This window comes from Myotis daubentonii, chromosome 7 (assembly GCF_963259705.1).
Source record: "Myotis daubentonii chromosome 7, mMyoDau2.1, whole genome shotgun sequence".
In the NCBI taxonomy this organism is placed as follows: Eukaryota; Metazoa; Chordata; class Mammalia; order Chiroptera; family Vespertilionidae; genus Myotis; species Myotis daubentonii.
This window is the reverse complement of record NC_081846.1, coordinates 31,930,540-31,953,907: the sequence shown is the minus strand read 5'-3', so window position 1 is coordinate 31,953,907 and position 23,368 is coordinate 31,930,540. Positions and strand designations below refer to the sequence as shown.

The window sequence follows — 23,368 nt, the reverse complement described above, 5'->3', positions numbered from 1 at the left end:
ATAAATATTGCACCACTACTGAGCTCTTACTTCATTCATTCAGAAGCCTGTATCTATTGCAGAATCTCTTATTTTAAAGACACAAAACATGGGAATACCTCAATGTTAAAAGTTTGCATCATCCCTCTAAACTACTTTTTAAGGCCAAAAGGTTCAGCTCTGGATGTGAAAGGTGAACTGGCTGCAACATCTGTCACCCCATTCTTTTTTATGGCTGAGTAATATTCCATTGTATATATGTACCACATCTTCTTTATCCACTCATCTATTGATGGACACTTAGGTTGCTTCCATATCTTGGCAATTGTAAATAATACTGCAGTGAACATAGGGGTGCATATATCTTTTCAAAGTAGTGTTTTAGATTGCTTCAGATAAATACCCAGAAGTGGAATTGCTGGGTTATATGGTAGTTCTATTTTTAATTTTTTGAGGGACCTCCATACTGTTTTCTATAGTGGCTGCATCAATTTACAATCCCACCAACAGTGCACAAGGGTTACCTTTACTCCACATCCTCACCAACACTTGCTGTTTGTGTCAGTAATACTTTTTATATAATCCAATGGGTAAGACCTAAACTTGAGATATAAATGTGAATCCTTGGCTTCTGGAGGAGAAGGGAATAAAAGAACTAAACTGAGCTTGAGACCAGGTCTTAAGGTTAATATAATAACATCTATGAAGTACACGACTACACTTGTATTCTCACTAAACCTGTCCTGTAACATTATGAAATACTAGAGGCCCAGTAATTGGATTCATGCACCAGTGGAGTCCCTCATCCTGGCCTGCGCCCTCTCACAATCCGGGACCCCTTGGGAGATGGTGGACTGCAGGTTTCGGGGATGGGACCAAAACTGGCAGCCCAACATCCCCCAAGGGATGTAGTAGTGCGCAAAGCGGCAGGCAGCCAGGGAGGAGCCTGAGCCCCGGCGCCATGCTGTTCCAGTTGTGCCTGCAGTCGCCCAGTAGCGCTGCCACAGAGGCAGGAGAGGTTCGTGGGAGAGGTTCATGCCCCTGCAGCTGCACTCCCACTGTGGGAGCACACTGACCACCAGGGGGCAGCTCCTGCATTGAGCGTCTGCCCCCTGGTGGTCAGTGCATGTCATAGCAACCGTTCAAACAGTCAACTGGTTGAACCATCGACCTGTTGGTTAGGGTTTTATATATAGAGATGTTAACTGACATCTTATATAATAAAACCCTAATATGTAAATCGACCAAACAGCAGAACGATTTCCTCATCTTTAAGCAAAAGTTTATTCCTATAGTATCTTCTGCCTTGAAAAATATATAATTCTACTGCTATCCTATTTATGGTGTCATAGTTAAGTCAGCAATTTAAGAACATTGCTCTCTTAGCTTTGTACAATCAAGTCTTATTCAGAGGCCTGCTGCTAACTATATGCCAGGGTGGACTTCCTTTAATGGAAAAGAGCCTGTTAAAATGAGTCATGAACATAAGGAAGGGTATAAAGACCCAATGGTAAAAAGCCTTGTACCAAGTCCTATCACCTACATAAAAGTGATGTGAGAAACTGACCAAGAAAAAAAAAAGCATTACACATTATTTTTGGACAAATGTGCAGATTAGCTCATGCAGTAGAACGAAAGTAGATAGAATATTTGTTTAGGAAAGATTAACATAAATCAGTGGAAAACCCATAAATCCTTTTAAGCTATAAACCAAGGGCATCCAATTACATGAACTGGTGGGTGTCTGGGTGGGTTCAGCTGCTCTGCAGCCTAGTAACAAACGCCACCCTTTTCATGTGAAGTGTGATTTTAAGACTGGCAGAAAGGGTTGTTAACCAAAAGCAAATTTTGTTTAAATCTGAAACAAATCCTTGCCCATCCTCAATTTTGTTTTACTACTCTGCTTTTTAGTAAGAATATATTATTTCAGTTCCAGAGCACATCTAAAAATTGAATGTGAAATTAAGTTTATTATAAAATTATTGGACTTACCGGGGAAGGAATGAAGGCTTCATGAAACTTCTTTGGATTAATTCTCAATACACCCTTTAAAATAAAATTAAAAATATATGAAACTTCAACAAGTTATACATGTATGATTTTTTATACTTATTTTATTCTCCAATAAAAAGTTTTAAATTAAACAGTTTGATCTAGAAAACAAGTTAGATTATGAGAATTGCTCATTAAATGCATGAAACATGATTTATACTGATACTTGTAACATAGGGTTCCATCAAATACTGAAAGCTCACACTGGCTCCTTGCTGTGAACAGGTAGAGGTAAGAAGTAACAGAGCCTGGCGTGGAGTGGGAAAGTGGCAGCTATTGGGATTGTATATGCCCCTATATGCTGGTCTTCAAATTCAAACTTTTATTTTAAGAACAAGGTGATCAGGAAATTACACTTCACTATATAATGGCCTTTTTAATTCTCTAAGACCTTTCCACAATTGCTTGTTTCTGTGACAATTTTCAAAGTGATACAGGTTGATTTCCAACCTGGATACTTAGACTCGAGGGATCAGATGCATAATTTTTTACTCTAGCCCCTCTGCAGAGTGAAATGAGTCAATAATTCAAAGTGGTCCAGAACCAGCTCTTAATGTAAATGGGGATCCTGGCTCCAATAGCCAGGCCACCCAGTCTGCCTTCAGCTTCATGTTATTCCAGCACCAAATCAGGGTCTGCTTCTATTTATGCACAGGGTGCAGGTGGGGGCTGTGCTCAATACCAGTTCAGTATTTTAGGCTCTTGCAGGAAGTTGTAACCCTCCCCACGTCCCAGCTGCATCTGAAGGCCAATGGAACACATGGGTGGAGGCCATTATTTTGCTAAGGGCCAGATTCAAAGAGTATCTTGAGAAAGCGTTTTAAATAACATTTCCCCCCTAAAATGTCGAAAGACTCAAAGATGCATAATTAACAAAACAGGTAAGGGCAGAAAATAATTCTTTCTTTCACTGGCCCACCATGTTTAAATTATAAATTTCCATGCAACCGTTTATACTACCAATAATATCCCAATACGACTACTACAAATGCTCATTCAGTCCTTAGTTTAATAATTATTTCTTGAATTCTGACTATATTCAAAACCCTGAGATAGATAATATGGAAGAGAGAGTGATGACCAAACTCGGCCCTATTTGAAGTAAAGCATTGGTCATGCTCATATGCATGAATACAAGTCCTTTGGTTGATCTCTTACTCCAAGCCTCCTCCCCTGCCTTCCCTCTGAGGTTTGAAGGTCTATTTGATGCTTCTATGTCTCTGGACACAGACAATAAGAGGGTGGTGGGGTCATGTGCTGGGAGCCAGGAGGAGGCGGGGAAAGGTCAATAGGGGAAAAAGGAGACATATGTAATACTTTCAACAATAATTTTTAAAACTGAAGTAAAGCATGAATGCTGTGAGGATGCAGCTCACTTTCAGCTGGAGGCACCTCCTTGACTTAATTGAAACCTGGCCATCCCTGTTCTCTTCCAAACCCCACAGATGCTTTGAAGTTCATGCCATTAGCTCCTGCTATAGCTCCTAGGGCTGTCATCTTCAAACCTGATCATATCCCTGATTCACGAAAGCTTTGACTTGTAGCTCATTCCCAATCCTATAAACATTTAATGGGACTTCACATCCATATTGATGACCAGGCAACCCTAACAGTCACTCTAGCCACCTTTTCTTCCACCCAACCCTAGCCACTTTCTCCCATGTTCACACTCCATGTCTTGTCATCATTGCTAATCACACCACCTCTAAACACAAAAAGTCAAATATCATACTTTCTGATTAAAAACTCCTGGCCTTCCAGCTCACTTACGGTAGAAACACCACTTCGAAAATTTTTCATCTGCACTAAGAACTCCAACCCATGAACCTGACCACACTGTGACCATTCATCATCTTCACACTATGCTTACTCCCTTTCTTGACTACCTAATTGCCATGGCCTGCCATTACCTCCTGCCCTTGCAAACCTGGAGCCTTGGGTCCCCTCTTCCTCTTATATGTAACTAGTAAAACCCCACTCCCAGTTGACCCCAACTATCTGCCTTCTCCACGACTAAACCCAAGGAGCTGAATGTTACTGTAGGAAAAAACCACACAACTGGACTAAGTAGCCTAACATGGCAATCACAAACATGTTTTCCATGGCTTACAGGATATTTGAGAATATTCAAAGCTAAGGAATTTCACATATCCTATATAATAAAAGCCTTGATGGCATTGCACAATGTCGTCACTAGATGGCCACCGCAACGTCGTCACAAGATGGCCGCTTTACGTCATCACAAGATGGCCAGCAGGGGAGGGCAGTTGGGGGTGAGATCAGGCCTGCAGGGGAGGGCAATTGGGGGCCATCAGGCTGGCAGGGGAGGGCAACTGGGGGAGAACAGGCCAGCAGGGGAAGGCAGTTGGGGGTGAGATCAGGCCTGCAGGGGAGGGCAATTGGGGGCCATCAGGCTGGCAGGGGAGGGCAATTTGGGGCAATCGGGCCAGCAGGGGAGGGCATTTGGGGTGATCGGGCAGGCAGGGGAGCAGTTAGGTGTCAATTAAGCCGGCAGGGGATTGGTTAGGGGGCGATCAGGCAGGCAGGCAGGCAGGCAAGCGGTTAGGAGCCAGCAGTCCCGGACTGTGAGAGAGATGTCTGACTGCCAGTTGGGATCAGACCTAGATCAGCAGTCGGACATCCCCCAAGGGGTCCCAGGTTGGAGAGGGTGCAGGCCAGACTGAGGGACACCCCCCCATGCACAAATTTTGTGCACCAGGCCTCTAGTAAATATATATATATATTTCTAGATTTTGTTGAAAATCAGCTAACCCCATCTAGCAACAACCACTTGAGTTGAATAGCAAATGCTTCTCTTATAGCAATAAAAACAATCACAAATAACACAACCTTCCTAATGCCACAACCCTTTAATACAGTTCCTCATGTTGTGGTGACCCCCAACCATAAAATTATTTTCGTTGCTACTTCATCACTGTAATTTTGCTACTGTTATGAATCGTAATGTAAATATCTGATATGCAGGATGTATTTTCATTGTTCACGACCCACAGGTTGAGAACCGCTGAGTCTTATACCAATATACTACATGTCACATACAGTTGTAAGAGCCTTGTATCTATTCAACTAATTTAACCCTCAAAGCAACCCTAGGTGATAGGTACTATTATCCTCTTTTTTATAAACCAGAAAACTGAGACACTGAGAGGTGCCCACTTTCACACTACATTCTAATCCAAGCAGTCTGGTTCCAGATACCTTCCTCTTAACTACCACAGACTGCTTCTGTTTGCCATACTCACGCCCAGGGCCTCTTTGCTCACTTATGCCATCTACTCCCTTCCCACAGAAAAACCGAACTATATTCCAACCCTCAGTCTTTCCAATCTTGGTGAATGACAACATCATCCATCCAGTTTCTTGACTCAAACTATTAAGAACCATCCTTTATTCCTCCTTTTGCCTCACCTTTCACATTTAATCTATTACTATGTCAAGCCAGTTCTAGCTCCACATCCATCCACTTCTCTCCACTTTCACTGCCACTCGCCTTGTTCATGTCTCCATATTTTCTTGCCGGATGTACTCTGATGGCCTTCTACATGGTCTCCAGCTTCCACTCTAGTCTACTTGTCTTACAACTGCCAGAGATGTTTTTAAAGCATAAAACAGATCATGTGCTTCCCCTGCTTAATGCCCTTTAGTGACACCTCCTTCTCCATCATCTACACTAATAAAAGAGAAAAATGGTAATTGGCGTACGACAATACCCTTTTCATTGGCTAATCAGGGCTATATGCAAATTAACTGCCAACTATGATTGGCAATTAACTGCCAACTATGATTGGCAGTTAACTGCCAACTAAGATTGGCAGTTAACTGCCAACAAGATGGCGGTTAATTTGCATATGTAGGCACAATGCAGGGAGGCGAAAGGGAAAGCAGGAAGAAGCCCCCTGCCACTGACAGTGATCGGAAACCCAGGGGGGAGCTAAGAGCTGGGGGGCAGGGCAAAGGCGGCCCTGGGGCTGCCTTTGCCCTGCCCCCCAGCCATGATCGGAGAATCAGGCACCTTTGCCGCCCTGGCCAGTGATAGCAGGAAGTAGGGGTGGAGCCAGCGATGGGAGCTGGACACGGTCGAAGCTGGCAGTCCCGGGAGCTAGGGGTCCCTTGCCTGGGCCTAAAGCGGAGCCCACAATCGCGGGGCCGCTGCAGCTGCGGGTCCCCGCTGCCCGAGCCGGACGCCTCAGCCAGAGGCGTTAGGCCTGGGCAGGGGCGGAGCCTGCAACCGCGGGGAGCTGGGGGTCCCCTGCCCAGGCCTGACACCTCTGCCGGAGGCCTCAGGCCTGGTCAAGGGGCTGATCCGGTGATTGGTGATCGGAGGGTGATGAGGGTCAACTCCTTGGCCGAGGCATCAGGCCTGGATGGGGGGCGGAGCCGGGGATTGGGGGGATATGATGGTCCCCTTGCCCAGGCCTGAAGCCTGGGTCAGAGGCGTCAGGCTTGGGTGGGGGGTGGAGCAAGCGATCAGAGGGAGATGGGGGTCCCCTGCCCAGGCATGATTCCTGGGCCAGAGGCCTCAGGCCTGGGTGGGGGCCAGAGCCAGTGATCAGGGGGAGATGGGGGTCCCCTGTCCAAGCCTGACACCTCTGGCGGAGGCGTCAGGCCTGGGCAAGGGGCCAATCAGGTGATCAGAGGGTGATGGGGGTCTACGCCTCTGGCTGAGGCATCAGGCCTGGGCAAGGGGCAGAGCCAGCAATCGGAGGGGGCTGGGGGCAGAACCAGTGATGGGGGGAAATGAGGGTCCCCTGCCCAGGCCTAACGCCTCTGTCAGAGGCGTCAGGCCTGGGCAAGGGGCCGATCCTGCGATTGGAGGGTGATGGGGGTCAACGCCTGAGGGCTCCCAGTATGTGAGAGGGGGCAGGCTGGGCTGAGGGACACTCCCCCCCCCCCCCCCCACACACACACCCAGTGCACGAATTTAGTGCACCAGGACCCTAGTTCTTTAAATAAAATCCAACTCTCCGACACAGTCCAGAGACCCTACATGATTTGGCAGCTGCCTAACTCTCCAACTTATTCTCACATGGTAATTCCTTTTGCTTGTCATGTCCAACAGGTTCCTTCCTTAGTCCTCAAAAACACCAAGCCTTTTTCTGCTCGCTATTCTTCTACTAGCTTCTCTCTCTCTGCCTATAATGTTCTTCTCCTAATTCTTCAAATGGCTGGCTCGTTCTCACCCTTCAGATCTCAACTGAGAGATTACCTCCTTAGAGGTAGTACAGCACTCGTGACAGGTATAATTTTCTCTTTATTTCTTTACTTGCTTTTGCCTATCTCCCCAGTGAATTGCCTCTCTGTTATGTTTGGCACTTAGTAGGCAGTCAAGAAACATTTGTTGAGCTAATTAATTGGCTGCAGAGTTGAAGCTCTCCCACCACCCCTAATAATAATGTTAAGAATGTCATCTGTTTCTTCTAAATGACTGGACAGTCCACTGTAATATCACTTCTATTCTTCTCTTTAACTCACACCCAAATGTTCTCCAGCTGATTTCACTCCTAACAAATGGTGAAGGTCCTAGAAACTAGGTTATCCTGTCCTGTCTTCCTGAACTAGAATTTCTTTTGAGGTTCCAAAACACCAATATTTTATTCCAGGGGGAACTCTGACATCATGTCTTGGGCAGCTCGGGGGGCCCAGCTTGAACCACCTTTAGACATAGCAATAGCTGGGATTAGGAAACCAACCAATTCTACCATCTTCCTATTCATGTCACTTTGGTCATCACCCCAAACCTAAGTCCCTTCCAAGACTGTCTATTCCATACTCTCAATTTCTCCCAACATCCCCTAGAACAACCTCACAACATTGTACCTACAGAGGGAGAAAGGACATATATTCTTTGATATAATGATTTGTTACAAAAAAATTTCCAAAATACATGTACATGAGCATGAGTTATTGCTGGTCAGTTCAAACACAGGGAAGAGATTTCTTAGTCACTGTGAACAGTAATTTGATACCAATGAAATGTCAAAATATCAGTCAAAGTATTGAAAGAAAACAAAAACTATTGTCCTATCCTATTTTAAAATATTTCAATATCTCTCATTAAAAGTTGCTCCTCTGGGTTGAGGAAAGAAAAAGGATATAACAGTATGCTTATGTGTGAATACAAAAGTTACATGCTTATAAGTATGTCTAAAAAGTTTATTTTCTCCAACAACACTAAAAAATCTCTTATTGTCTAGCTCTCTACCTTACCCATTAAGGCCTGCACACATGAAGTTCATGTCAGAAAGCAGATGGACTCTGTTTTTTTGCCTATGAAAATATTATTTACAGTTGTTGTATATTTCACACAGTGACCTCATATCTGGAACCCATTCATTTCCCCATCTGCAGAGAACAACTGTTCTCATCTGTCGGGGGGAGGCTCTGGCTAGAATCTATTGATGTCACAGGCCAGGAGGAATCACTTAAAAATGCCTGGAAATGAGAGTTGTTATACTTATCAGGTTTTTGGTGTTTTATTTTACTATCAGCAAAGAGTTACTGCAAAAGTAAAAATTAATAGAAGGGAGCAAAAATGAATTGCAGAATATTTCCCTCACATTATCTGTGTAAATCCTATAACCAAAATTATAAGCAATTTTTCTTTCAAGTTATAACAACCAAGATTCCCCTCACTCTTCTTCAAAGACAATAAGTACCTGATCCTTTGTTCAGCCAGTAAGTAAATGTTTATTCAATATAAACTTATTAAGCATCAATCAAATGCCAGCTAGGTGGGAATAAGACATGATGATCCTGCACACAAGGAAGTAAACAATCTATATGAGGAAACATAAAATGTAAAAAATGGTAATAGGATTAAAATAAAGGGTAAACCAAGCAGTCAGCTTCAGGAAAGTAGTAAAGGCTGATTCTGTGGAGATTGTAAGCCAGGCCTCTCAGAGGGGGTGATATTTAAATAGAGACTTAAAGGTCAAGCAAAATGACATCAAGATAGTGGGAGAAGGCGTTTCAAGCACCAGGAACAGCATGTACAGAGAAACAGAGGAGTCAAAGAGCAGAGTCTTTACAGGAAAAGTTTGAAGATCAGGGTGAATGGAGCAGAACGCAACTGGAGGAAAGTGCAGGGGATGAGAATGGGAAAGGCACAACAGGTCCTCGTATGTGGAACAAGAAAAAGGCCAAGAAACTGTACATAAAATGGAGTTCAGTGTGGGCCAAATGATAAACAGCATGTGAATGGATTAATGAATGGCCAAATGGCCAACTCTCTTAAGAGAGGCCTGTCAAAGAAATTCAAGGGAAGCTTTAAAAATAAAGCCAATAGGACTTCTAAAGTCAGAAAGATTAACTCATCTGTTAACTACAGTTTCTACAGTTTTCAATTCAAGAGTCTATATTAATCACATGTGCACTTAACCACAGTTAAATACAAAAAGGTGACAAAAAAGGAAGAGAAGACAATCGTATTTATTAACTGGCTGGACCTTCAGCCAAAAACACAAATATAGAAGCTGAGCTCTCAGAATGAGGAAAAATCTAACACAGTCAACATTTTCAAGTGAGCCAGGTAACACATGGCAATATTTCTATACTAATCCAAGAATTATGAAATGAACTTAATTCAAAGAATATGTGGCTCTGCCTGCCTCTCCATCTCATGACCTACTACCTGGCTCCCCTTCATGGCTAAGAAGACCTAAGCTACCCTACTCCATACTGTTTCACAAGTTCATGTTTTTATTAGTGCCACTACTCTTCCCATACACATATCACTCATTTAATAGATCCAAACCAGTCCGGCTGGTGTGGCTCAGTAGTTGAGCACCGACCCATGAACCAAGAGGCCCCCAGTTGATTACCAGCCAGGACACATGCCTGGGTTGCAGGCTCCATCCCCAGTAGGGACATGCAGAAGGCAGCCAGTCGATGTTTCTCTCTCTCATCTATGTTTCCATCACTCCCTCTTCCTTCCTCTCTCTCTAAAAATCAATAGACATATTTTTTAAAAATAAAAATAAAAAATAGATCCAAACTAGTTATCCTTCAATATCCACAGCAGATGTCACCGCCCCGTTTCCCAATTTCCGCCAACCACTCTCCCATACCCCGGGTCACACTTTTATCTGAGTACTTACCATCTATCCCCAAATCATCTATTCACATGACTGCCTGCCCCCCATTGGGCTGCCAGTTCAAAGAACACAAAGGCAGTCTCACCCACCTTCATTTCAAGAGCACCCATGTGCATGCTCTTAATTATAAACTGTGCCTGGCTAACAGTGGATGCTCAATGAACATTTGCTGAGCCAAACCATTATACTAGCTTGTAAAAGTACTTTGTAAACTATAAAGCACTCAACAAATATTGTTCTGCTGCTGCTTACTGTTTCCTTTCAACCTTATTCTCCATCACTCAGCTTTCATGTGCTCAAGGCAAACTGAACTATCAATGCTTCTTACAGCCAAAACCTATTTTCCACTTTTGTCTGAGTAGCTTACATTTGTCCCTACATTTATAAAGCTCTTTCTCTTATCTTTACTTATTCAAATAGTACCAATCCATGGCCTGGATCAAAAATATTACTTCCAGACAATACCCCGCACTCTTTCTTTCTAACTTGTCAGGCAAGATGGCTCCTGCAAAGATGGGTGGCAAGAAGAAGAAGGGTCGCTTTGCCCTCAACAAGGTGGTAACCAGGGAGTACACTATCAACATCCACACGTGCATTCATGGTGTGGGTTTCAAGAAGCATGCCCCTCGGGCACTCAAGGAGATCTGGAAATTTGCCATGAAGGAGATGGGAACTCCAGACATGCGCATGGACACCAGGCTCAACAAAGCTATCTGGGCCAAAGGAATAAGGAATGTCCCATCTCGTATCGGGGTACATTTGTCCAGAAAATGTAATGAGAATGAAGATTCATCAAACCAGCTGTATACATTGGTCACCTATGTGCTTGTCACCACCTTCAAAACTCTACAGACCGTTAATATGGACGAGAACTAATGCTGATGGTTGAATAAAGTTATACAACTACCTTGGAAAAAATATACATATATATCACTTCCAATAAAACATTCCTGGACAACCTTAACTGGAAGTAACAGCTCCCGTCTCTAAAACCTCAGAGCACTATGCTGTCTCTGTCTTGTGGCACCTATTACATCTAATTGCACTGTAGTTGTAAGAAGTGGGAAGCCCTATGCCTGTTATGTCATCATTTCTTTCAAAGCACACAGCATAGAAAAATAAACACTTTACTGATTCCACATATTCAAGGAATAGTCGTCTAGTATGATTTAAGCACCTGGATAAGTGTTCCTCTCTTCAAGCCTTCTGAAACATCCTCCTTAGACATGTAATTTTCAAAGATGCTCTTTTTCTTCCCTCGTATGGACTTGTTCTTTGACTTTTTGTCACTTGGCGAAGCACCAACACCATGTGGGCCAACCACGGAGGACACACCTAGAAACATGAGGCAGTAATCAACTCCTCAATCAAACATCACTGTATTTTTAAAACTAGAGATATTTTACCTTTTTTTAAATTTAGAATGACCAATATGAAAATGAAACTCCCTGCCCAGGCAGCATGGCTCAGTGGTTGAGCATCAGCCTATGAACCAACAGGTCACAGTTCAATTACGGCATGTGTTACCAGCTTGATCCCCAGTGTGGGGCATGCAGGAGGCAGCCGATCAATGATCATCTCTCATCACTGATGTTTCTATCTCTCTCTCCCTCTCCCTTCTTCTCTAAAATCAATAAAAATATATTTTTCAAAAATATTTAAATAAATTTTTAAAAAGAAAATGTAATTCCCTGATAAAGATTTCAAATAGTCACAAGAAGGTAAGAATAGGTAAGAAAACATGAATAAAATATATACAGATGAGACTTGAGTTTTAAAACAATACCACATATGCATGGAATATAATCTGAATAATGGGTTCAGTATGCTTTCTGTTTACAGACACAAACTTTTTAAAAATAGGAATTACTAAAAGATTGCCATTTCTCAAGAGGAAATTAAAAAGCTGTGCTCAATATATCAACAATTTAAGACAACAAGAAATCACACTTAATTCTAGAACAAATAATGCAGGAGCATATTTAACAAGTCATCAAAAGAATTATAGGCCTCCTCAATCCTAAAACCCGCCCTGCACCTCCATTCCATTTGTATTTCAGATGTCTACTTGCTAGAGTAGACTCCATTCCTTTTGCTACCTCTGAGGGTCCCCAGGTTCAGCCTGCAGTCAGGATGACTCATTACTGGTTCCAAGGTTGCCTCTTCTCTCCAGATCCAGAGGGGCCTCCACTGCTCAGGCTCAGAGTTCTTCCTGCTTTGAGCAGCTCAGCTGTTACAAGCTGAAACCAAAGAGAAATGGGTGACTGAAGAGCAATTAACCTGTAGCCTCCTCTGTGCTCTTGGAAATTTAGTACTTGGATGGCAAAGGTACTGTGGTGCGCTTCCTGGGTCCTGGCGTCACTTTGTCCTGGGCAGTTAATCAAGCACACCATCTGTCCTGAGTTTCTTTTCAAGGCCTTCACCTCCACAGTTATCACTAGCTTGCTTATTTGGACCACTTCAACTAAGAACTTCCACAAATGGAACAATGAGGTAGAAGTTAAGGAGTTGTGCAGTTCTATTTAGCTTGTGAAATGCACAAGAGCAGGAGGGAAGACAGTTTTGAAAAAGTAAACTTAGTCAAGAGACATAGCATTGACTAAGTTTAACCTTGGACAAAATGACGTTCCTCTATGAAACCAAGTAATCAATTCCTTAGAGTTCATCAACAAAATCTAATTCACTGCCGCAAAATTATGCAGGGAACCCTAGATGGTTCACTAGCTTTCAAAAATATAGAAATATTATAGTTAAGCATCTATTTCCCTATTGTGATCTGCCATCACTTCAAACCAGTCATCTGACCAGAAGCTCGGGCAGCTGCTTCTAAGGAATAGAAATCAGCTGCCTGGATCAGCGCACTGGAATATGGGACCCTGCAGCTGGCCCCATGACCTTCCACCTGGATACTGAACATGTCATCACATTGTCTACTTTCTATTCTCTGCTGGCCACAAGCCCAGGATTTAAGCCTATACTTGCAAATTTCCAAAATCCAGGTAAGCAGCCTTTATGCTTTCCCATAAAATGGATCAAGATGTCATTCTAAACACTAGCTTCCATTTCCTCTAAATTTCCCACTAACATCCTTTATCAAAATGATGGAATTTTTCTTTAAAATGAAATTAATATAATTCGGGAGAAGAGAAGCAACAGAGACAAAAGGTAATAGGCCATTTAGTCATACATGAAGAGATACGGAGATAATGTCAAAAAGTGCAAAAAGGGAGAGAAATAGCTTGTCTTAGATAAAAAATTTTCAAGCTGAAACCATCTCACCTCATGGTACACATAAACTAATTATTAAAATTCTGTGGCACACCAAAAAATACATTTTTGCCTATATGACAAAAATAGGTATAATTTTGATTCATTCACACCAGACAGCTATTATAGTATTGGCTGTTGTCATTTTTTTATTTGACAATTTAAGGGAAAAGGAGTCAGTGCCCCTGACTAAATAGACAGGAAAATCTCTGTCTTAGATAAACAACAAAGTAGTGGGAAAGGCACATACAGGAGTCCATACTGTCTAACGGTCTAATTCAGAAATGCATTCATCCAGTCATTCATTCAACAAACACTTCTGCAAGGTACCGTACTAGGAACAAAAATGAATACAAACATTAATTTATAAAAATCATATTGAACTAACAATACAAGTTGGGAAGTGGTAGCATTAAATTTTTTTTAAAATATGGCTAAATGTACTTATGATGAGAGAGAAAGGATATCTGCAGGACAGTAAATCAGAGAGAGCTTCAGAAAATGTTTAAGGAATAACTGAGAATGTGAGAAAATCATACTGCTGGCAAAGGAAACAGGGGTTGAGAGAGAAAGAGAGAGAGAGAGAGGAATACAGGCAGGTTCTTGCAACATTAATTCCGTTTGGATAGAATCCAGCCTATATGAAGGAAAGCAGTGGTAAGGAAATTAAAACAAGTTGGAAGGTCTAGAAAACCAGCCCAGTTTTTCAGAAGAAGTAGGGACTTTCTGAAGCATGAGTGAGCAGGAGAGAAGACAGATCAGAGTTGTATTTCAGGAAAAACTAACCTGTGCCGGATTCATCTGCAGTTGAGAAAAACTGGCAGCAGCTGCACCTTAGGAAAGAACTAGAACAGAATGGGGAAAAGGAATGCCTGAACTAGAGTTGTACAGTCAGACACTGAAATGAAGAGACTTTTAACATGATGTCACACAGAACAAAGTGGCATCATTTGGCAACCAGGCAGATCTGAATGAGAGCAAGGAAGTGGCACCTATGTGAAATTTCAAACAAGGAAATTGAGGAATGATAACATCACTAAGATAGAGAAGATGATGAATTCTACTTGGGGTATTATATAGCTCCATATGGAAATGCATACTCTATACATGGAAATACATACCTTTACCTATACCTCTACACCAAATACTTAGAAACTAGAGCATAGCTTAGAGAAATGAATTACCCAGCCATTTGCATAAAGATGGTACTCCAAAGTTTTCTAAAATAGATGAAATTGCTAAGAAAGGGTAAACTATACAGAAGAGGGGCTCGGACAAAATCTGGGTTAGAGCAACTTTTAGGAAATGGAAAGAAGAAAAAGTAAAAAATATAACAAAGAAGTTAATAAAGATATACAGGCAGACACTGAAATGAAATAAAGAACTAACAAAATCAGATGTTACAAAAAAAAAAAAAAAAAGGAAGAAAATAACTTCCAACGAAAGACAGGCTCATGTTTCACATAATCAAAAAAATCAACATAAAATAAAATAAAAATAGAGGAAATAGCTTAAAATACAAGCAAATAAAAACAAACAATCCTAATATATTTAAAATGAAAAACACAACATACTAAAGAGATGGGGAGAGAACTAACCCAAATAACTTTTGAACAGTTAAAAACAAAAAAGAAATAAAAATTAAACTCAAATTAATCGTTTTTTAAAGAGGTATGGCTTAGCAATTCTAAAACTACTTTCTGGATATTCTAACAGTAAACAAATAAGTAAATATACTGTGGATAATAGGAGTCGGACTTGTGAATGTGAGAAAGGAATTACAAATATAGAAAGTGTAAAAACTAGAATAAAGGCCTGTGGTTTTGAAATGAAGTTGGAGATATCATTGCCAGGGCTGACCAGCAGCCCCTGAACGACGGATGACCAGATTACTCAGACACGATTTGACTGTGAAAGAAGGGTTAAGGGGCTTGCCACAACACCTGGGCCTAATTTCTCTTTAAATTCCTGCCTACTTGTTCCCAGAGATCAAGGTCTAGTGTTCCAGCATCAGGGAACCAAGGATTATCTATAATAATAAAAGCGTAATATGTTAATTAGACCAGACAGCTGAACGACCTTCTGGACGTCATTTCCGATGTCCTTCCAGATGAAGCTGCAGCAGCAGGGGCTGAGGCAGAGGCAGTTAGGGGTGATCAGGCAGGCAGGCAATCAGTTAGGGGTGATCAGGCAGGGAGGCGAGCAGTTAGGGGCAATCAGGCAGGCAGGCAGAGTGGTTAGGAGCCAGCGATCCCAGATTGCAAGAGGGATGTCCGACTGCCAGTTTAGTCCTAAATTAGTAGTCAGACATCCCCCAAGGGGTCCTGGGTTGCGAGAGGGTGCAGGTCAGGCTGAGGGACTCCCCTCCCCTCCTCCATGCACAAATTTTGTGCACCAGGCCACTAGTAAGTTATAATAGTCTGTAAAAGGCCCTTTAATTATTTCTTGGTAACCGAGGCACCATTCGCCTTTAACAACTGCTTAAGGACTGTGGACGGAAGAGGTCACATGCTTACCTGACAAGCTCAGAGGAGGCCTGCATGGCAGTCTTGCAAACTCAGAAACCTAAATTAACTACAAAGGATGGTCTGAAATTAAACTTTAACTAAAAGCAGTTATGGTGGGCAGTTATGTCCTAGGCTGGTATCTTCACTGACAAGGTCAACCTTTACCTTAACTGAGCCTATCTGTCTTTTTGCATCTATGATAACATACCCTTGAAGTGTCTGGGTAACTTGTAACTTCCCGTTTTCTGGACCTCCTGGGGCACAACCAAATGTGCTGGGCGCCAGGACAGATACCACAAATTCCTTCATGATCATGTTAATTGTTCCTGCACCCACCTAAGTATGTATCTATCATTTTACTTTTTATGCAATCCCAGGGGTTTCCCCGCTTTGCTTTATCCCACCTCCTTAATCTATCACAATGAATTTCATGTAACCCACCTACATCCCTCCTTTGATTGCAATGTATAAATACAGATGTAACCTGCCATTCTCCGGAGCATTATCTCAATTTGTTGAGGTTCTGCTTCCCGGCATATGTTCACAGACAGTCAGGCTCAAATAAACTCACAAAAATTCTTTACAGGCTTCAATGGTTTTTTTACATTAACAGCACTATTATATATTGTTGTTGTTCTACAGATAACTTCTGTCCCATTGTGAAACCTGAGCTGAAAAACAATTCCCTCGAACTTGGAAATCCTAAGGGAACCAAGAATTATAAATTATAATGATTTGTAACAGGCTCCTTAATTGTTCTTGTATAACTGAGGCACCATTAGCTTTTAATACTTTTTAAGTAACAGAGACATGTTACTCGGTGGATAGTTGCTGTCCTATTCTGAATCCTTAGCTGAAAAACAATTCCCTCGAACTTGGAAATCCCAAGCAGGCTCCAATGACTTACTGCGCGGTTACTTTTGTTTCCTTCCTCTTCGTTTTAGAGGGTTCCGCCACGTCTACTTGCGTTCCTTGGTCCTCACACGGGCACCACCTTGCCGAGGCTGACCAGTAGCCCCTGAATGATGGATGAACAGATTACTCAAACACAGTTTGACTGTGAAAAAGAGGGCTAAGGGGCTTGCCCAGCTCTAGTGGCCAGAGCAGCCTCTAGTGCTTGCCTTGTTAGGCCTTTATTGGAATTTTTTTATCTTTAGCTACAATCAATAGGGTGAGTAATCTTGGGAGGACACATGTGTTTACATTGTCCTCTAGGCAAGGGCATCCAGGGATTAAGCATAAGGATTCCAGTAAACACTCAGGGGTCTGCACATACACAGACTTATTTGGAAAGGTCAAGGAATAATTAGGGGCACTGCCTTTGGCACTCCCCTAAGTAGGAATTCTGATAAACAGGGCAGGCAGGAAGAACCAAGATGGTGGCATAAGGTATAAACCTGTATGTGCTGCCCCCCACAACAACATTAAAACTATAACTATAAGACAAAACAGCTATCATCCAGAACCACGGGAAAGCTGGCCGAGTAGAAGTTCTACAACTAGAAGGAAAGAAAAAAGCGCATTGAGACTGGGTAGGAGGTGCAGAGGCACCAAGAACAGAGGTACGGGGGTGCGCGAACCGGGCTGCACCAGGGTGCGCCGTTTTTTTCAATTGGAAGGGGATAACAGCCGTGGGCAAACTACGGCCCGTGGGCCGGATCCGGCCCATTTGAAATGAGTAAAACTAAAAAAAAAAAAAAATACCGTACCCTTTTATGTAATGTTTACTTTGAATTTATATTAGTTCACACAAACACTCCATCCATGCTTTTGTTCCGGCCCTCCGGTCCAGTTTAAGAACCCATTGTGGCCCTCGAGTCAAAAAGTTTGCCCATCCCTGGGATACAAGCTCTCAAATGCACTGAACTCATTTACGGCGAGACTCTGGGGTCCCATACTCCTACGGGGAGAAACTGGACTGTTTTGCAGTGGGTCGGAAAGCGATGGTGACTTTCTCGCAGAGCTGCTCGCAGGAATCATTGTTGCTGAGGGGGCGTGGGACTCAGGATGCAGAGGTGCGGAGAGGTGCGGAGATGGCTGACGACAGCCATTGCTGTTTGCTCCGCCCTAGTGATTCTCTGGGACGCCGCCCCACTCAACTTACATCCCCACCCAAGCTGTGCTCAGCAGAGCAAAGGAATCACCTGCGCTTCTGCAGCCTAACCTAACAAACTGCAGCTGGGTCACAGAGCTCCAAAACTTCCAAACCCCAAACAAAGAGGAGAAATCTGCTGATATCGCTGTAGCTCCTGCTGGGTGGACTCACACAGTGGTTGACTTAGAGATCCAGGAGCCAGGGTACCCATTGTCAGATACCAGATTTCAACTCCTCACATCCATAAGGGACACACTCAAGAAGCAGACTCAGTGAGCACGAAAGCCCCACTAGAGCAAATTCTACCCCATAAGGATGTCTCCAGCACAGCAGTTCTTCCACTGTAGACACAGCGGGTCCTTGCAGTCAGCCAAAAATGCGGAGACAAAGAAACATGTCACAAATGAAAGAAATGGAGGAAAGCAAACTAATGGAGGACATAGAGTTCAAAACCACAGTTATAAGGTTACTCAAGAACCTTCTACAAACCTCCGAGGAACTTAGTGAGACCTTCGAGGATCTTAATGAGAATGCCAAAAAAATGGAAAAGGACCAGTCAGAAATTAAACATACACTGACTGAAATTAAAAATAATATACAGAGATCCAACAGCAGACTAGAGGATACCAAGAATCACGTCAAAGATTTGAAATACGAAGAAGCAAAAGACACACATCCAGAAAAGCAAAACAAAAAAAGAATCCAAAAATATCAAGATAGTGTAAGGAGCCTCTGGGACAACTTCAAACGTACCAACATCCAAATTATCGGGGTGCCAGAAGAAGAGAAAGAGCAAGATACTGAAAGCCTATTAGAAGAAATCATGACAGAAAACTTCCCCTACCTGATGAAAGAAATAGACTTACAAGTCCAGGAAGTGCAGAGAACCCCAAATAAGAGGAATCCAAAGAGGACCACACCAAGACACATCATAATTAAAATGCCAAGGGTTAAAGACAAAGAGAATCTTAAAAGCAGCAAGAGAAAGAAAGTCAGTTACCTACAAGGGAGTACCCATACGACTGTCAGCTGATTTCTCAACAGAAACTTTGCAGGCTAGAAGGGAGTGGCAAGAAATATTCAAAGTGATGAATAGCAAGAACCTACAACCAAGATTACTCTACCCAGCAAAGCTATCATGTAGAATTGAAGGTCAGATAAAGAGCTCCACAGACAAGAAAAAGCTAAAGGAGTTCATCACCACCAAACCAGGATTATATGAAATGCTGAAGGATATTCTTTAAGAAGAGGAAGAAGAAGAAAAAGGTAAAGATAAAAATTATGAACAACAAAGTGACAACAAATAAATATCTATCAACAAGTGAACTAAAAATTAAGTCAGAATAAACTGGTGTATATAATAGAAGCAGGGGCATACATAGAAAGGGAGTAGACTGACAATTCTTGGGGGGAAGGAGGTGTGGGGGGTGTGGGAAGAGACTGGACAAAAATCTTACACCTATGGATGAATACAGTGGCAGGGGGTAAGGGCATGGGGTGGGGTGAGAACCAGGTGGAGGGGAGCTATGGGGGGAAAAAAGAAGAACATCTGTAATAATCTGAACTATAAAGATTTATTAATTTAAAAAAAAAAAACAGGGCAGGTGGCCTTCCACACACTTCCCTTTTATCAGAATGTCCTCCTTACAACTTTCCAACCAAGACTCTTGTGCTCCCCAACATATCATTATAACTCAATAGTTTATCTATATATATAAAAGTGTAATATGTAAATCGGCCAGACAGCAGTACAACTTGTCATCTATGATGTGCACGGACCACCAAGGGGCAGGCACTCAATGCAGGAGCTGCCCCCAGCCCACAGGCCCTGATCGCTGGATTGGGGCCTGCCTGCCAACCTCTCAGTTCCTCCCCATGGCCAGCAGGCTCTGATCACCCAAACAGGGAACCAGGGGTGGGTATTGGCACGTCCACCAGCCCCAATCATCCTGCCAGTTGCCCCCCACACAGAGGGCGACTGTGGCTGTGGTGGCAGGGGACAGGGCCAGCTGCTGGCAGCCAGGGAAGATAGACCCTGATCACAGGCCAGGCCTAGGGACCCTAACCGTGCATGAATTTTGTGCACCAGGCCGCTAGTAATATATAAAGAGATACAGAGGAAATGTCAAAAAGTGCAAAAAGGGAGAGAAATAGATGGACCATCCACAGAAATATAGATGTGTCTACACACACACACACACACACACACACACAAATGTATACAAGTATGTATGTATATATTCTTATATTATCTAGCTCTGTCTAAGATGGTCTAGAATAAACAATATCCCAGTAGCAATGAACATATCTAGTACCCAATATCACTTTTTTAAAAAATATTTTTATTGATTTCAGAGAGGAAGGCAGAGGGAGAGAGAGATAGAAAATCAATGATGAGAGAGAACCATTGATTGGCTGCCTCCTACATGCCCCACACTGGGGATCGAGCCCACAACCCAGGCATATGTCTTGACCCGGTAGTGAACCATGAACTCTTGATCCATAGGTCAACACTGAACCACTAAGCCACACAGATCTCACTTTTTAAAAATATTTTTAATATGTTTTTATTGATTTTAAAGAGGAAGGAAGAAGAGATAGAAAATCATCAGGCTGCCTCCTGCAACCCCTCTCCTTCCCCCCTCCCCCCCACCAGGATCAAGCCCACAACCTAGGCATATGCCCTGACCAGGAATCGAACCAGCAACCTTTTGGTTCATGGACGATACTTAATCCACTAAGCCACACCAGCCAGGCTTGTTCTCACTTTCTAAATACCATTCACTGCAAAAAGGATCCAGGGCTCCTTAGAAATATGGCCAATTCTGAGACTGGCTTGAGGAAAGTACAATATGAGCCTAGAGGGGGGTTGGCAAACTATAGCACACAGGCCAAACAAATCCAGACATTCACCTTTCTTTATAAATAAAGTTTTATTGGAACACAGTCACAGTCATTCATTTACAAATTGTCTATGGCTGCGTTCCTGCTGTGAGGGTGGAGTTAAGTAGTTGCCACAGAGACTATATGGCCCACAAAGCCAACAATATTTACTATCTGGCCACTTACAGAAAAAAGTTTTCCAAGCCCTGGCCTAAAGTATCTTGTCATTCCAAAAAGTAAGGAAACACTCAAAAAGTGATGGAGACATGACATAAGTTCACAGGAGCCAGTTGAAAAGATTCCCACTGGCCAAATATATAATCATTTAAGGATTAAATATTTTTAATGATGACAGCTTATATGTAAACCATTAAATAAGAACACATGAGTTCATACTGTAAAAAAACAAATAAGTAAATGGAAGGGGGAAGTTCTTCCTTACATCAGAATCCCAACTAATAATTGTAGAAAAAATTATGGAATTAGAATATTACCATTGACAATCATCATCATAATTAATTCAGATTCATCAGTGGATGATTAAAACTAATGGGTAACAGTTTTGAGGAGTAACAGAATATTAAATAGTCTCAAAATAGTCTCTAAGATACTTATTAAATACAAAGAAGAAAAGCATATCTTGACGGTAGAGCAATCTGGCAGACTACCATAACCAAGTGATTAAAGTAGACACCTATAATGGGACAAGTCAACATCACATGCCTCCTGATACATAATGAAAAACACGTCATTTGTGAAACATGAATTAAACCTGCTACAAAATAACTGCATAGCTCAGCCGGTATGGCTCAGTGGTTGAGTGTCAACCCATGAACCAGGAGGTCAGGGCACATGCCTGGGTTGAGGGATAGATCCCCAGTAGGGGAAGTGCAGGAGGCAGCCAGTAGATGTTTCTCTCTCATTACTGATGTTTCTAGCTCTCTTTCCCTCTCCCATTCTCTCTCTGAAATCAATATTTAAAAAAAAAAAAACATATTTACAAACTGGCCTATAATCTTCAAAAATGTTAAAACTGTTCCAGATTAAAGGAGACTAAAGACACATGACAACTCTATGCTACTTGTGATGCAGGATTTTTTTGAGAGAGAGAGGAAGGAATAGGGAGAGAGAAATAAACATCAATGTGAGAGAGAAACATCAATTGGTTACCTCCCTAAACGTACCCAGGAACTAAACCCGCAACTTGGGCATGTGCCCTGACCGGGAATCAAACCGGCAACCTTTTGGTGCATGGAACGAGGTTCAACCAACTTAGCCAGGATTTTCTTTGGATATAAAGAGCATGACTGAGGAACTTGAAGACATTTAAATAGAATATATAGATTACATCAATGCCATTACATCAGTGTTAATTTGCTGATTTCAATCATTTCTTTAGGTTTGAAATTATGTTTCCAACAAGAATCCAAATCTTTAATTATAAAATCATACCTGTTTATTGAGTTACATTTTTTCTCATGCTAAAGAACATTCCCGACAATTGACAATATAACAATGAAAAACACCCCCTTAACAGAGAATACAAATGATGTACTAAATAAAAGTTCAAATAACCAGTTAAACGATATGTGGGCTACAAAATCACTTCATCCTGTTTCACATGGGCCAAAACAGATTTATTAGCTGCAAGCTCAAATAAAGTGATCTCAAATGAGAGTTATGTCAGTACAAATACTGCCTCTCAACAGGTCAGAAGTGACTTTATTCACATTTTATAAAATATTTTGAGGATTTAAAAGATTAAATGTCCTGAAAGGGACAACAATCCAGCACTTTTTGCAAACACAGCTGTTGGTTAAAGCTCTTGGGATTCAGTTGTAGGGAGAGATAATGGTTATAAAATATTAAGAAAATTTTGGAATCTTTTCTTATTAATCTAATAGCTGACTTGTTTCTAAACATGTGCTTCATTGCTATATTCTAGGACCTCTTCAGGCTCTCGGTAAAGAGCAATGAACACAACATGACCTTACAAAGTCCCTACTCCCATGGTATTGACCACCTAGGGGGTGGAGAAGACAAGCAACCACTACGGCAATAAAACAGACTGAAGAGATGGTGACAAATGGAACGGAGAAAGAGAGCACTGCTTTAGCTTTGGTGATTAGAAAAAGCCTCTATTGAGGAAAAAATACTGTAGCCAAGATCCAAATGATGAGAAGTCCACCACGTGAAGGTCTCCAGGTAGAGACTTCTTGGGAGAGGGCATGACAAGCACGAAAAACAACAAAGGAGAAACAACCTCAGCATGTTCGAAGTTTAAATAAATAAACAAACAAACAAGCAAGCCCTGGCCGGTTTGGCTCAGTGGATGGAGTGTCGGCATGCGGACTGAAGGGTCACGGGTTCGATTCCGGTCAGGGGCACATGCCCAGGTTGCAGGCTCAATTCCCAGTGGGGGGCGTGTGGGAATTGATTCTCTCTCATCATTGATGTTTCTATATATCTCT

The 23,368-nt window shown here is 42.3% G+C and overlaps 2 protein-coding genes across 11 annotated transcripts in view; one reads left to right on the top strand and one right to left on the bottom strand.

Moving 5' to 3' along the window:
- The window catches only part of DIS3L2 (DIS3 like 3'-5' exoribonuclease 2), a 342,664-nt gene that overhangs the window by 280,236 nt on the left and 39,060 nt on the right, over positions 1-23,368 (bottom strand). For 6 of the 10 annotated variants that reach the window (XM_059703562.1, XM_059703561.1, XM_059703558.1 and 3 more), the window contains 4 exons: positions 16,827-16,937; positions 12,245-12,385; positions 11,323-11,480; positions 1,972-2,025 (listed from right to left, as the gene is read on the bottom strand). In XM_059703562.1, coding sequence (XP_059559545.1) covers positions 1,972-2,025; positions 11,323-11,480; positions 12,245-12,287 — 255 coding nt within the window. In that variant the 5' untranslated portion in view covers positions 12,288-12,385; positions 16,827-16,937. The remainder of the gene's footprint in view (positions 1-1,971; positions 2,026-11,322; positions 11,481-12,244; positions 12,386-16,826; positions 16,938-23,368) is intronic. The other 4 variants (XM_059703557.1, XM_059703553.1, XM_059703556.1 and 1 more) reach the window with 2 other exon arrangements.
- LOC132237941 (large ribosomal subunit protein eL31-like) lies at positions 10,644-11,021 on the top strand. The gene has a single exon (XM_059702472.1). The coding sequence runs from the start codon at positions 10,644-10,646 to the stop codon at positions 11,019-11,021; it is 378 nt and encodes a 125-aa protein (XP_059558455.1).